General features: G+C 37.7%; 1 protein-coding gene across 1 annotated transcript; it reads left to right on the plus strand.

Moving 5' to 3' along the window:
* Positions 1–553: 553 nt before the first annotated feature.
* LOC127435064 (transmembrane protein 168-A-like) lies at positions 554–14200 on the plus strand. The gene is made up of 5 exons (XM_051688214.1): positions 554–620; positions 1640–2803; positions 5163–5305; positions 10825–11090; positions 13036–14200. The coding sequence occupies exons 2-5, from the start codon at positions 1715–1717 to the stop codon at positions 13581–13583; spliced, it is 2046 nt and encodes a 681-aa protein (XP_051544174.1). The 5' UTR covers positions 554–620; positions 1640–1714; the 3' UTR covers positions 13584–14200.
* Positions 14201–15794: the final 1594 nt, after the last annotated feature.

Consider the following 15794-nt stretch of genomic DNA (forward strand, 5'->3'; position numbering starts at 1 on the left):
AAAGCTAACAGCTCAAAACTCTGACACACTTACTTTTAACACTTACTACTTAGTAATAGTCTATCACCTGTTCCTTAGTTGAAGTGCATATCTTACCATTGTAACGTAAAAGGAGCACATGGTCAAAATGTTCATCTGTGAGACTATTGCACTTCGGGGTAAGAATATGATGATATAAATGATCAATAAATTATTCACATTTGACTGCCATTGCCTTGTTAATATGTAATCATGTAATCTATAAAAAAAGTATCTGTAGTCTGAGTATTTTAACATGTAATTTAATCCAATTACAAGTACTTGATTTTTGTAATCTGGTTACATAATCCAGATGACATGTAATCCGTTACTACCCAGCACTGTATTCAACACAATACAATGAACTATCTTTCCTAATACACTTATGTGAAACACACTGAAAAAATAAACTACATGAACGTGGCAACATCTGAAAATACATCTATTAATACACGACATGTATTGGCCAAAAAGCTAAAATCCTGTTCCGAATGTTAAAAACGATTTTACAATTCGCCTTTGACCCTTCTATGTTGCCGTAGTTTGGAGTCCGGAAGCATCATGGCCACCGAGAAACTGAAAAGTCTGTGCTTCAAACAAATGTAAGAGTCATTTAACTTTTATATATTCTTTTTGAATCAAAGTTGAATCAATTTACAAAAGAAAACACGTCTTTTGAAGTGTTATATTGATGTTTTCGAGTCATTTTGGCAGTTTTACAGTGTAAATCTCAGACTTATTATGTGGCACTTTCTCATCTGACAGTCAATAGTCCTGAACTTTACAGTCATGATACATTAAATACACACTTTTACAGACACTCTCATAATATATAACAGTTTATATGCGTCATTTATCAAATAACCAAGATCATTCAAGCAACCGTTCATATGTAAATATACAGTGAAACAGTAAAGGCCTAATACTCATTTAATGTTCCTTGACAAACGTTTCATTATCTCTGGAATACCTTTTGTATGCATAATTTCTCAGATAACAATTGAAAGTTATTTATTTGATGTTTTTTTGAATGCATTATCTAAAATACATGTTTATAAACAATGCACTGCAATTTTTTTGGATATTTGCAATGTAAGCACCATATTATTCTTTGTAGTACCTTAAGTGTAAATATCATGGCACATAAAGATGGTAATTATTTAGTATCATAGATACCAACTTTTTACCATAATACTTCCACCGACCCTTTTAATTGATTTTTTTTTTTTTTTTTACTGTTGTTTTTATGTACATGTGTCTTATTAGACATTAAAAATTAGAATGATCTATCTTTCTATGTATCATACATCCAAATTATAATTTTTTTTTAATCCAAGTAGAAAGCCCTAACAAAAAGTGTCATAAAATAACATAATATATCATGTTTTTTTAAACATGCCCGCAATGGTATATCAAAGTAAAAATTTTCTGTATCCGTCTGATTAGGGATTCTAAATGTTAAATAATGTATAATTTGTCATGTAACTTTTTTAAGTCTTGTGATGTTTGAGTTTTGATCAAACATGTGTGATCAATAAGTTTGATGTGATGTTGTTGTTATTTTTATAGTTGCATCACCAACTTTAATACTATCAAATCTCTTTTTCATCTTTTATCTTAGTGGAATGCATCAAAATCACCATTCCTTGTCTTGGAGGAGTGAGTCCTGAGCCTCTACTTGCATTTATACTCAACGATGTCAGGTCAAGAAGAGTCGGAAAAGGGTGTCGACATGTGGTCCTCCCTTCGCTGTCTGGGCTATCTGTCCAGCTTCAACCTTCTGGTCGCTGTGTGTTTGGGAATGTACGTACGATGGGAGCAGACTGCAGCACCCATTATACTGGTCATCTTCATCCTCTGTTTATTTGTTTCAGCCATAGCATGTATCCTCTACTACTACTTCTCATTGGAGTCGGCCAGCCTAAGTCTCTTCCACTTGTGGTTTGGCTTCCTGCAAGGTCTTCTGTGCTTATTAAATGGCCCATCTTTGGAGAAGGACATAAAGGAGCAAGTGACAAACTACCTGTTGCTTGCTAGCCTGGCCCTTCGAACGCTCTGGGCCCTGACGGAACGTCTATGCAGCAACACCAAGAATAAACCGGTTGTCCTCACCTCATCCGAGCTTCTGGAGCTCCTGGGCTTTGGCGTTGCGAGCATCATCTTGGTTCTTCACAAATCCATGGCCATGATTGCCCTGGTGTTCGCCCTAGCAGCTGTCATCGTCAACCTTCGAATGAAGTCACTTTTGGCCCTCCCTAACCTTGCCTGCTTTGCTGTGATCACTGCTGTCACCTTCTTCCAGTCCCTGGAGATTCAGACCAATCCCTTCGCCCTGAGCTGCTACCTTGGTCGGCTTATCTGCGAGCCCTTTCTAGATGTCTACTTTAGTGGCCTGTCGGCAATAGAGTGCTGGAAACCATTTCTCTCAGCTGGACGCCTGTGGAGGAGATTTTCTTTATTACCGTTGAGTTTTATTGAGGTGGGTTTCTTTGTACTCTGTGCCCTGAAGCTGGGTGACCTGGACGTCTGGTACCTGGTCATCCCTGGCTTCTGTGTCTTTGGCCTCTTGTGGATTTTGTGCCACATGGTGTTCCTGGTGACACTTTGGGGATTCCACACTAAGTTAAGCGAGTGTCAGAAGGCATGGGTGGCCCAGCGCTCGGAAATGCTCGGTTTGGAACGAATCATGGCCTCTAGAGGAATGCGTCATTTTTGCCTCATCTCTAAACAGCTGGTATTCTTCTGCCTGACGTCCACCGTCATACTGGGGGCTGTTTCGTGGCAGGTAAGCTGTGTCTAAAGCATGCTGAATGCATCTTGAATGTCTCAAAACTTGTCAAGAACATGTCCGGCTAATAGAACTTATTCACAGCAGCACCATCTTTGATTTTTGACAGGAATGAAAACAAGGCTGTGAGGGATATAAGTACAGTCTCTTCAATTGGTTGTACAGTTGTTTAACCTCCTAAAGACCTGAGCGTGACTGATGTGTGCATTTTCCATTCCCCTTTTTGATTTGTAACTATTAGCCCCTAAGAAACATGCAAAAAAATAAAACATTTTTAGACCAAATAGCTTTCTTAAAAATGTATGTCCACATATGTGGACAGTGGGACTAAGTTGTGAAATTTTAAATAATACCAAGCTATAGAAAGGCAGATTTTTTTTTTTAATCAAATTGCTTATGTTTCTCGGAGTGTTTGTTATTCATGTTTTTGAGACGTTACAGACATTACATCAGAAATTAGCATAAATAATTCTGATTCAAAGTAATGGCCAGCATCATCCAATCACTGCCAACCATGTTAAATTAAAATTTTGCATGAAAAATTCGGAATCTATGTGCTGATTACCATCGTCGCATGTCTGCCAAATATTTTGAGTGGTCCAAACATCATCTGCAGCCTGAAACTGAACATTTGATAGGAAGTTTGGTTTGAATGCACTTAGCTACATAGAGAGCTATTAGATGCTCTCTTGCTCACTATTTAGTGAGTGACTTAACCTCCACTGTGAATATAGGATATTTTAAAAGAAAATGAGCATACAGTCCATGTACGTTGTCATTGTGTTTAACAGCGTGCCGTTTCATGATAAATCTAATGGGAAAATGTACTTAATCGTGATGAAAATAATGTTCTTATCCTAAAAATTGGCTTCATTTTCTATGTAAATATATTTTCTTTTATATTTTCATTTTAGTGTGATATGTGACCTGGACACATTTCATTGATATTTAAAAATTATGTATTTTTTATTTTTTATTTTTTTATAGAAATCATAGGCCGTGTTTAAACATGACATTGTGCGTATTTACATGCGCAATCTTACATTATTATGCTTAATAATCCAATAGCGTGTGTGGTCATGTCAGCGCCTTAAACGGCTTTCTTTTATCGGTTTAAGGTCATAAACGGATTGACACAGGTCGATTTTTGCCCATTACCCCAATTTTGCATTGCAGTAAATGCATTAACAGGAATTCCTTACTGACTTATCCAATGTGCATAAATGTTGTGCACATGTCTGTTTATGTTTTAATGTCAAAAGCGGAGAATAACCCAATCATTTTAAGTCTGTTTTCTTGTGTTATTGGATTTTGTGAATAAGTTGCATGTAAACACACTCATTATCATCTCAGGTGATCCAATCATAAATGGACAAAGTTAATTACAGTTGTAAATGGGGTTCAATGAGTCTTGGAGGCGCATTGTGATCCAATCACTCAACTCACTTTCAGAGGTGGTCGGGGTGCATGTGGCCACATCGCTTTTGTAGTGTAAACACTAAAGGTACATTCCCACTCTCCACTTTTGATTGAATCACTCAAGATGTTAATACCATTTGTAAATGGGCAACAGTTCTGGCTGGAATATGTAGATCTGAATCTTTCTAAAAGCTGATTTTCTGTGGTTTAGATCAATGCTTTATGCCTAATTCTTGTTTTGTACTTGCTATTAAAGGCTTTAGATTTTTAAATGACTGCATGACTTACCCACACTCCTACCTGTTGATTCACAGTGTAAAATTAGGATAACGTAATTCTCCAGCCGGCAGATCTTGGACACAAGAGTCTGTTCTAATATCAATAGTAATCCACTTATGAATTAATTTTAAGATAAGAATACTGAGATGACTCAGAGGCACTTCCAACTTTGCAAACATGATCCAGAATGTGAGGCAAAAGCCAAATGTTTTACTTCTATTATAAATGTGATATTATGAACAAAAAAAAGCACACTGGTGAATCATCCAGTATATTCATACTCTTGTACACTACTTGATAATAAATAGCATGACTGAGGACAATAGCTATGATCGAAAAGGAATACTAGCATATTACCTACTAAATACCATGTTGTATACACCATATACTGCCTACTGTTTTTTTAAATAGTATGCAAAACTGCATGGTATGAGACAATAAATGTTTTAAACATTGCGCTGCATGCTCAATTCAGTGAGTGCCATCCAGTTATCATCTCAGAAATAAAATTTTGCATTTTTAATCCAATTTGGTGTAAAAATTACTTATGACAGTCCAACCAAATAATGAATCAAGAAAGAATATGTCTTGATGTATAGCCTTTCTTCCCTTTGAATCCACTCCAGAGTTGTTGATGACTACGGTTCGCTCTTCACAGGTCACTAATGGACTCTTCATGAGTGTGTTTTTAGTGGTTCTCCCACTGGAGTCTCTGGCCCATGGACTCTTCCATGAACTGGGCAACTGCTTGGGAGGCACCTGTGTAGGGTATGCAGTGGTAATTCCCACCTGTTACAGCAGGTAAATGAAAATACACGCACTCGTTCATTAGACATAAAGCATACAAGGTTCTTTGATTTGAATGAATGCAGACCTGCATGGTAACATGATCCCGGTACATTAATAGAATTCCATTAACTTGCTGAAAGTGGCTCACCCTCTCCACATTATTATTTGGTTTCTGCAATAGACACAGTTGAGGAACTGGTTTTCTTAGAAACCATTTTTTTTTAGAATCAGTTTGCATGCATTTACATTTGCTTTTCTTCATTCTGCAGATGCTTTTATTTAAAGTGACTTTCAAATGAAGAAAAACACAAGCAATTTGTCACACAGGAGCCAACAATATTAGCATGTTACTTATAACCATATTCTAAAATTTTGTTTGTCTTAATTTATTTTTATGTAACCATTTACCACTCTCTTTCTGATGCTTAGAATTGTTTTGCTACTATAACTTTTAAGACTTCTATATGAAAATGACCTCTTTTATAATTGGCTAAACTATATTGCATACTGTCATAGTTCAGGGCGGAGTTACTGAATAGGTGCTAATATGTCAATGTTGGTGGTCATGGTTGTGATGTCGTAACCCTGACATTTTCTGAATGGTCTGGTTGGATTGGGGTGGGAGCTTTATGCTGCAAACATTAAAGAATGTTTACATAGTACATTGAACTCTTATTTAGAAAGAGCAAAGAAATCCTGTTTTCAATTATATACCCCTGTTTAAGGAATATTTCACATTATTTAAGGTGTAGTGTGTCATTTCTGTGTCCTTAAAGGCACCAAATGGATTTGCATAAATAAGGACTGTTTCCAAACAGGTTTTCCAAAGACATTTACATGCATTTTAAAAATTTGATGTCAGTCAGACTAAAACAATAATGTTTTTTTAAAATGTCATGTAAACACTTTATTCCAACTTGAATCGGACCAACAGATCAGTTGTGTAGTGGTGACTAAAAAGTTGGGCATTCTGTGAAGTTATCAGTCCCAACCCAAGTCAAATAAAATATTTAATGTGATTAATCGCATGATTTTGCATAGTTAATCGTGATTAATCACATGATTTTTCATAGTTAATCGCGATTAATTGCATGATTTTTCATAGTTAATCGCGATTAATCGTATGATTTTTCATAGTTAATCGTGATTAAACACCACTTTTGAAAGTGCTGGCTATATATTTTACTTTTCCAGTCAAAATGCATTAAGTCCCTTCTTAGGAAAGAAAACAAAACAATATGTAGCAATAACGTTTGTTAACATTTTCCAAACAAAGCCTTTCACTGGATAAAGATAGAAATGTGATAAAATAACACCTGTTAAATTAACATTAAATGTTTCCCATAGTCTAATTTGGAGGTTGAATAATTGAAAGAACTAGTTTCATTGTGTATTCATGGCAATGCACATTAAATCTCTTAAACCCTCCACAATATTAATGGGTCGGAAGGCTGTGGCTATCCACTTTCGGAATGGCATACTACCCATACTACTCTTACAGCTTGTGCCGTATCTATGAATGGCAGAAATAGAGTAGCATGGTAGTATTCCATTCTGAACACACCCAACATCTTATGTTATATACCTCGTAATGATACTTCATCCAAATAGTCCCGTAATCATTAGCTGAGGCTTCGAAAGATCAGTGGCAATGGGTTAAATTTGAAATTGTTTGATCTTTGAGCGGAGCGTTGACAGTCATTGCTTCTATGGGAGAACTCCAACAAACTATGCAGCAGTCCCTCATCTGTGCCATGTACCATGTGTTGGGTTTTTACAGTAGGTGATAGTTAAGACTTGATGTGCTTTTGTGATAATTAAATTCCGCTTTACAATGGCTGCAAAGTACTTAATCTTTGTCCCATTAAGTCCCATCTGGGTTTGTTTTTAGCAAAACAATTGCCCTTCCCAACACTTGATCATTGACACGATATCACTGTTGTGTGTTTGTGGTGTGTACACCAGTGTAAGCGACTCTGGACAGATTCCGCCCTATTCCAACCAGTGTGTTGAACTCACACAGAGCTGAAAAAAATGTCTATTTCTAAAGAATGTAATGTGAAAATTGGTGAATGCAATAATCGTGTTAAAGAAAAATGAACGTGTTAATTTTGACAGCTGTTATATATATATATATATATATATATATATATATATATATATATATATATATATATATATATATATATATATATGCATGTGTAAAATGTTTTTTTTTTTTTATTAACTCTCACTCACACCTACTGGGCAATTTAGAGTCTCCAATTAACTTAACACATGTTTTTGGACTTGTGGGTGAAACCGGAGCACCAGGAGGAAACCCACGCGAGCACGGGGAGAACATGCAAACTCCACAGAAAGGCCCAGTTGAGACACACACACACATGTGCACGCATGCACGTGCACACACACACACACACACACAAATACCAATACCAATAAGCCAAAACATTATGACCAATCACAGGTGAAGCAAATAACATTGATTATCTCCTAACAAGGCCACATGTCAAGGTGTGGGTGGAAACATGTGCCATGCATACTGAGAGAAAGAGGGGGTGTACCGGGCAGGCCGTCAGTCAGGTCGCAGATGATGATGATGTGAATTAGGATGCAAACCCACAGCCTCTTCACGCTCACTATTCCAGCAGTCAGAGTCAGAGAGGAGCCTCTGCAGGGAGCAGCACATGAGGGGAATGTAGCAGGGTGTAATCTTCCGTCTGATGGGTACAGATCATGTTTTTACCGTGATGAGGGCCTCTTGGGAAAATGAGAGGGAGGAGGGATGGATGGGGGAATGGGGAGAGAGAGAAACGCTCAGGTTGGCAGGGTTGTCTTCAACAGGGAGAGCTAATTTTCATGCTTGGCAGATGCTGCAGTACCATTTTATCCATATTTCATGGGAATGAGATCTGTCATCTTTGCCATCATCCAAATTTTCAGATAGTTTCACACAGCAATCATTTTAATAATTAATAAAAACAGTGGGATAAAGTATTAGTCCTCTTAATGGAACATCCTGGGTATTTGTTCTGATAAACGCCTTATGGTTTATAAACTTCATATTCATTTAAACTGAAAGTGAAAGTTTCATTTGAAATGGAATTGCCATAATAAACACACATGCCCTTAGTCATGACATTACTTGTTTACTTAAAGGAATAGTTAACCCAAAATGAAATTGTTTTGTTTAAACACCCTCATGTCATTCCATACCTGTATGACTTTCTTCTGTGGAACACAATATAAGATATTTTGAAGAATCTCCGACCTGCTCTTTTCCAAACAACAAAAGCATATTGTGACCAGGAGGTGTCAAACCATAAGCCCCAAATATCTGAATATCTTGCTCTGTAGCTATTAGGGCTGGGTCTTGATACAGATTTCTCGATTTGATTCAATTCACAAGCTCTCGGTTCGATTCAATTCTAATTTACTTTCAATTAGATTCTAAGTCATTTTGGTAAATTTCAGTTATAATGTTGGTTTTGATCAGCTAATACTTTTAATTATACAGAGGACCTTCTAACCTGGTACATCACAAAAATATTGATTTTGCAAATTTTATTCATCATAGCTTTTTAAAAATGTACAAATTCCATTAATAAATATGTCTTGAAATTGCATATATTTATATTGTATTATATTATATTTATATGATAATGTGTGATGACTGTGTGATTACAATTACATTTTCAAATTTTTATTTTATTTTTTTACTCAACTCACTGTACAGAACAGAAAGGGTATTAAAAGAAACATTATTCAATGACAAATGGATAGCCTGGAACTCGTCTTTGATGTAGTCTTTAGACACACATTACAATGAACGAGTCAAACCAAACATTTGACTCTCAACATGCAGTGAAAGGATCTCGGTGCTGGTCAGTGAACTCTGAAAATGTATCAACCAGTTATTAATCACAGACATTTCTAGTCGCATAGTGCACATTTTTGTTGCATATGTGAATGCTTTACTCGCATCATTCAAATGAAGGTTATGATGCATCTGGAAAATCAATATTTTTACCTACCCCTAGTTGGTCTCAAATGTAATTACTGCATGGGCATTTTCTTTGCTGTCAAACTTTCAGCTTTTGACTTTAATGACACAAAAAGTCACGGGTTTGCTTGTCTAGTTACCATATGCGCATGCACTAAAAAGATTTTAGAGCAATGACAGAGCAAGATTTTCAGTGAGTAACAAATTTCACAATATGAAATTTCACAAAATGTTCACAATATGCTTTTACTGTATTCTTCAAAATAGTTAATGTTGTGTTGCACTGAAAAAATAAAGTAACAAAGGTTTGAAACTTCATGAGTAAATCTTGACAGGATTTAAATTTTTGGGTGAACCATACCTTTAAATAGATCTCTTGGTGTTTGGGAATGAGAAGCACTGAACCATGGATGGGTTCAAGCAGAAAAAAGCTGGTAAACAAGATCAGAAATGGTAGAGAAAGGAATGGAGAAGAAAACTCAAAACAGCATACAGGTTGTAAACAGCAAAGAAAGAGAGAGAGAGGGATTGAAGCCTGACAAACAAGCATGGAGAAGCAGTAATTTCCACTTGAATAGCTCAGCACCTGTCTAGGTAGTGTTCATGGGTCACTGTGCCGTAGATTTGCCATTTCATTCTTCAGCAAGCATGACTACTTTTGGGAAAGACCATTTCAAAACTGACACCCAAAGAGTTGGGCATTGGTTTTATAATGAAGATATTTGGAAGGTAGGGTAGGGGGGTCACAATAGTCTTGGTTCTTAATTGTCATATTTTTATTAGCGAAGGCTGTTCTGTGTGGTATTTACAGCAGGAAGGCTTGGTGTGCTCTTTTAGAATGGCAGAACAGGTCAGGTCGACCCAATGAGGAGCTGCTGAATTGGGGCTCGCATTTTCGCACAGATTAGTGTCATCCATTCTCTGGCCTGTCTCTGTTTTTTCTTGCCTTTTTTTTTTTTTTTTTTTATGGCTCAAGAAGACCTCTTTATCCCCTTTTGCATTCTTTCTTTGTGCTTTGTGATTGTACCCTTAGATGGTCAAGATGACCCAATTAGCAGTTCAGACAGAAGCACTCAATGCTTCAGCCTCTTCTCCACATTGTTCCCAATTTTGCATCCCATTCTATTTCTAACATTGCCCAAAACTCAGGGCTAGTTTCTGGAAGGTTGCTAGTTTGAGCCCTGCTTGTAGCAAGCCATGAGCCCATCACCATTGTGCTCTGAGCAAGGCACCTAACATCAGGTTACTCTGGGGCACTGTTTCTCAATCCTGTCCTGGATTACCACTAACACTACACATTTTGGATGTCTCCCTTATTTTACACACTTAATTCAGATCAAGAAGCATTCTACTAATGAGCTGATCTGTAGAATCAGGTGTGTTGGATAAAGTAGACATCCAAAATTTGTAGTGTTAGTGGTACTCCAGGAAAGGATTGAGAAACACTGCTCTAGGGAGCATAACCCTTTAATAAGTGTACCTGAAGTTGCTTGGCTAAAAACATACTTACTGGATTACTTATTTACAGTACGGACGGCCAGCCAGTGTTGCTGCCTTCGGGGCAAGCCCATGATCTGCATTCCACAGCCACCCTAAATGCAGTGCAGCGACTCTTTTCCCACCACCTGATCCAGACCTTCGGATGTGACTACTCCACCAGCCTGAGCCTGGACACCCTGCTGACCAAACTGCGTTCCTTTCTGGAGCTCTGTACAGCAGAAGGCCCGCGGCATGACACCTATTTCCTCTACTACAGCGGACATACGCATCTCAATGGCGACTGGGTCCTGGCAGGTGAGAGTTGGACAGGAGTCACAATTGGAAAGGAGGGTGGTATAAACCAAATCAAATGAGATTAGGTAAAACACTACATAACCTTTGTAATTACGTGAAGGCAAACACTTCTAGTGACGCAAGCTAGATTTTGTGCTTTGTTGCATTCCGAAATTTGTACATGTACTGGAATTTGTACATGTTGCATTCTCAGTGTTGAAACAAAACTATACCCTCTTAAGTATAGGAAGGCAAACAATTCTAGAGTAAACTTTCTCTACACAGTTTCATAAAATGCAAATGCTTGTTGCTCCGCAAGCTCAATTTTATGCATGTACCACTATTTTTAAGCATTGCATTTTTGGTGTCCGCAAAGTGAACTGTAAAGTATACAATAAAGAAACAATAAGAACAATAAAGTATACTTTAACATAACTTTAAAGGACATTAGCATAAACAAACTGCCCTCTTCTACGTCAGTTTTTTTTCTCTTTCACATCAACTACTTTTTTCGTGGAGCAAAAGTTTGAAGAGTAACGTGTAGAGCAGGTCGATAAATTTATAGCAAGCTGTCCGAAAAATAACGTCTGGTTTTATGGCACAGAAATTTCAAGGTAACTCTATCACCCCCTTGAGTACTGAGGTTTGTTACCGTGACAGAAACCTTGCGATGTGTATGTTCAACTGTATTACTTTCTTGGAATGTATTGTCGAAGCTTTTACGGCTAATTTTTTTTCTCTGTAAATACATCTGGTTTCATTTGGAACAATGTCACATTACGAAAGTAAGATGGGTTACGAATGCCACTTTAATGTTGACTTTAGGGTTATGAATTGTAGCATATTTAATTGAAAATGGTTTCATGATTGAAATACTGCATACATGCAGGCCCCATTGTAGCAATTGAACGTATATGTAAAAACCATGTATAACCAATGACTAGGGCTGGGTTTCGACAAAGATTTCCCAGTTTGATTCCAATTCACAAGCTCTCGATACAATTTGATACATTTGGATATATTGCTGTTATAATGTCCATTTTGCTTCCATACTAATTTTCTCTCAGCTAATGCTGTAAATTATACAAGGAACCTATCTTGGTACATTATGAAAATAATAATTGAAAAAATTAACAGCAGGGCCCAAACTATGCAGTTCAGTTAACAGATAATACTGTTAGTAATCAACACAACTAAAAAAGAAGTAAACTTTAAAGTAAAAGTAAGAGATACATTTTGGGATTTTAAGACTCAATATCGGGATCATTAAAAAAAAAAAAAAACTGCGTTTTATTTGGAAAATTTATATTTTTACCCAGCCCATCCAGTGACTGAGTTTGGTTCTGTGTGTGATGCACCAATCAGGAGATTAGATCAGTTAATTATAGGGCCCTATCAGTATTAAGATGATAAAAAAATAATGCTGCCATAGTCCCTTTTGTAGGTTATTGTGAAAGACCAGGGTAGTAATGCTTTTATTTTGGCTGGGTTTTAGCAATTTATCGCACTGCAAGCTCCATGCTGTGAAGATGTATCTTGGCTCTACCTCTCTACTCTGCTTTATCTTCCTGCCTGTGTGCGCGTCCTGTTAACTCTGTGAGGTATTAATCCTTATGAGCGATATCAGGTGTCACAGCCTCTGTCATACTGTTTGATCAAACCAGTTTGGGTGAGAAACAGCCAGGATGTCATTCGGTTCTGAACAAAAATCTGCTATTCGCAGTCTTCCCCTCAGTAGAGCAAACTTGTCAGACTTTTTACACCTTTACTGTTTTCTCACACTGTCTCTCTCTGTTTCGCCTGCAGCAACAGCCTGTCACGTTTATGTCAGTGCTTTCTGTGTTTGTGAATGGGATTTTCTTTACCAAATGCCAGCTGGTGGAGTTTCACTTGATTGGATTGTCGTGATATCTCACCAGTGTTGTGAAGAACTTATCTCTAATGGATGTAACCTTTCTGTTCGCAGGCGGCGATTGCTTGCGTCTTCAGCAGATTCTTGACATGTGGCGAGAACGAAATGCCGACTTCAACTCGCGCCTCATCCTGGTTCTCGACACTGAGAATTCAACACCATGGGTGAAGGCAGTGCGGAAGGTGGAAGGGATATATGTGGCGGTACAGGGAGCCAAGGTGAGCCCCGCCCGGGATGCGGAGATCCAGGAGGCCCCTCGCCTGGGAGACTTCACCACAGAGTGGGTGGAATACAACTGCAATCCTGACAGCGGAGTGCAGTGGTCTGAAAGAGGTCGGGTCGTCGCTGCCATATATGGCGTATCCAAACCCTGGAGTGACTACGCCCTCCACCTGCCCACCGGGAGCGATGTAGCCAAGCATTGGAAAACACACTTCCCCCAGGCAACATACCCACTGGTGGCTGTGGCCAACTGGTGCTGTGGGCTCAACTTGCTATGGCTGTGTAGTGTGTGTTTCCGTTGTGTTCGGAGAATGAAACTCTCCTGGTTTCCCCCCAGCGTACTAGACACGGGACTTGGGATTAAACTAGTACGATCATAGTCGGCCAATTGCTTTCATTTTTACATTATGCACTGTATAATGCCTTGTATCTTGTCTACGCAATTCTTGGGGATATCCTTTATTGATTTAAGTGCTTCTGTTGCCTTACAAGTTGGTGCATATGGACAGGAAAACTACTATGTCATACCACTTTTTCTTCTGATAAACTTTGTGACATACTTTATATACACAATATAGCCTCTGTCTGGACTTATTTGCTCAGTATTGAGACTGTAAGTGCCTTGGGTTGTCTTTAAAAGAAATATGTTAATTTATTGAGTTCTTAGTGTTTTTTTGTGGTGAGGGGAGGTACCCACAGACGGTTTTGACAAAGGGGAGAGCAGCTTCGGTTGAACCATGTTCCTCCCCTACAAAGCCATAAGGGCGTTTACAGAAGACAGTACGTGTATACAAGCATTTTTGCAAACATCCATATACCTTAAGAGATGTTTTCTGTATTTTTTGTTTTTTAAGATTTGAGCTTTTATAAATGCTTCATCAACAGAACAGCCAATCCTTAATAAAGACTATTTTTCAAATAAGCAGCTTTTAGTTGCTAAAAGGATGTAGCTGTTGTATAATGTGTCGATACTAAATATATAATTCAAATGCTTCTATTTTGCATTTTTTCTTAAAAAAGAAATTCATTACAAATTATGAAAAAAAAGAAAAATCTCCATAACAATTTGAGTGAAAATTTTCATTGAACAATTAAGACATTTCAGAATTTATTAGTATTTTCTTTGAATTTGCAAAACGTGTTTAGCTTATTTCGTATTTATTTTTTACATCATTTTCCATTTCAATAGAGCATTTTTAAGTACAAATTTTTATTTACAAAATATTGTAAATAAATTAGTGAAAATTTGAATTGGAAAATTAACATGAATTTCGTAGTATTTGATATGTTTCTCTTTTGCTTTAATGACAGCATAGACTCGATACTTCACAGGTTTGTGCAAAACCTGATGATCCATGTTATCCAGCATGATTTGAGGGTGTGTTCACACTTGTAGTTCGGTTCTCTTGGTCCGGACCAAAAAATGAAAATGATACATATAGTCCTGGTTCGCTTAGCGTTCACACTGGCATTTTTAACACCGAACCTAAAGATACAAAACAAAAGGCATCAGGAAAAAGTCACAACCTGATTGGACAGATTTTATGACCTATGTTTTGCGACGGAACTTGCCGAACATCCAAAACAATGCTGGCTGCTGGGCTAAATGTGCTCATTAGATTTCTATATGTATATATGGTGGTATTTTTACCAACTGAGAACAAATGAAGAGCTAATAAAATATGTCAAAACAGCGCCAGGAATTCCTCCGTTGCACACACAAACGAAGATATGCTGCAAGGACGGTTGACGGCGGTTCGATGCCTGAACCGAGCTGTAATGGGCAACATAGCTCCTATGATGAGAAGAACCAGGTATGCTTGAGGACAGTAAGGCAAATTACTTCCTGTTTTTGGTCCGTTTAGATGTCTTTGGTCCAATTGAAGAGTTTGTTTGGAAGCGGACCGAGACCCACTATTCAGGTGGTCTCGGTCCGCTTGTTTGGTGCGCACCAAGGTCCGGATGGCAGCGTTCACACTTGTTCAAATGAACCGCACTAAGAGAGCAATCGCATCAGAGTTCGTTTTAATCGAACCAAACCTGCCAAGTGTGAACACACCCTGAGAATGTTTCAAAAAACATCCTGTCTGCTTCAAGGAATTCTGACCTTTTGTACAAAGGAGGTAACATGAGTAAGTGCAAAATCTTAAATTTCTTATTCGTTTTCATCATAACTTCTCTTTGTTTGAAACTTTTCAAAAGCTTAACTTTATTTCCAGGTTTAAATTAGATTTTGCACTTTATACATTTATAGCATACTGTATACCCTTTCCGTTATGTGAAAACAGGGCAGGTGATGTCATGGAAATGGCAATTCTGTCAGTGTGTTCATTCTTGTCCTTTAGAGAACATGACCCCCAGTCTCATCGCAGTTGCACACATCTCCCAGGCAACATTTTAGAGTCCCTTTCATGCATTTTATTAGTTCAGCACAGCAGGTGGGAGAACTATGGCTACCTCAAGTGAGCACAGAAAAAAACTGCTAGTCTCTTAAAGGTATGGAGAACATTTAACATGGAATTGCCTAATATGGAATACCCAATATGGAGTCCCACCTTACAGGCTTGCTTTATTCTCTAAACTGAATTAGG

The sequence above is a fragment of the Myxocyprinus asiaticus genome, chromosome 45 (assembly GCF_019703515.2).
Source record: "Myxocyprinus asiaticus isolate MX2 ecotype Aquarium Trade chromosome 45, UBuf_Myxa_2, whole genome shotgun sequence".
NCBI lineage: Eukaryota > Metazoa > Chordata > Actinopteri > Cypriniformes > Catostomidae > Myxocyprinus > Myxocyprinus asiaticus.

Bases quoted from the DNA above. Each gene is read 5' to 3' on its own strand.
- LOC127435064 (XM_051688214.1), top strand. From the start codon at position 1,715: ATGTCAGGTCAAGAAGAGTCGGAAAAGGGTGTCGACATGTGGTCCTCC. The intron at 2,804-5,162 runs GTAAGCTGTGTC...CGCTCTTCACAG, and splicing joins TGGGGGCTGTTTCGTGGCAG to GTCACTAATGGACTCTTCAT. The intron at 11,091-13,035 runs GTGAGAGTTGGA...TTCTGTTCGCAG, and splicing joins TGGCGACTGGGTCCTGGCAG to GCGGCGATTGCTTGCGTCTT.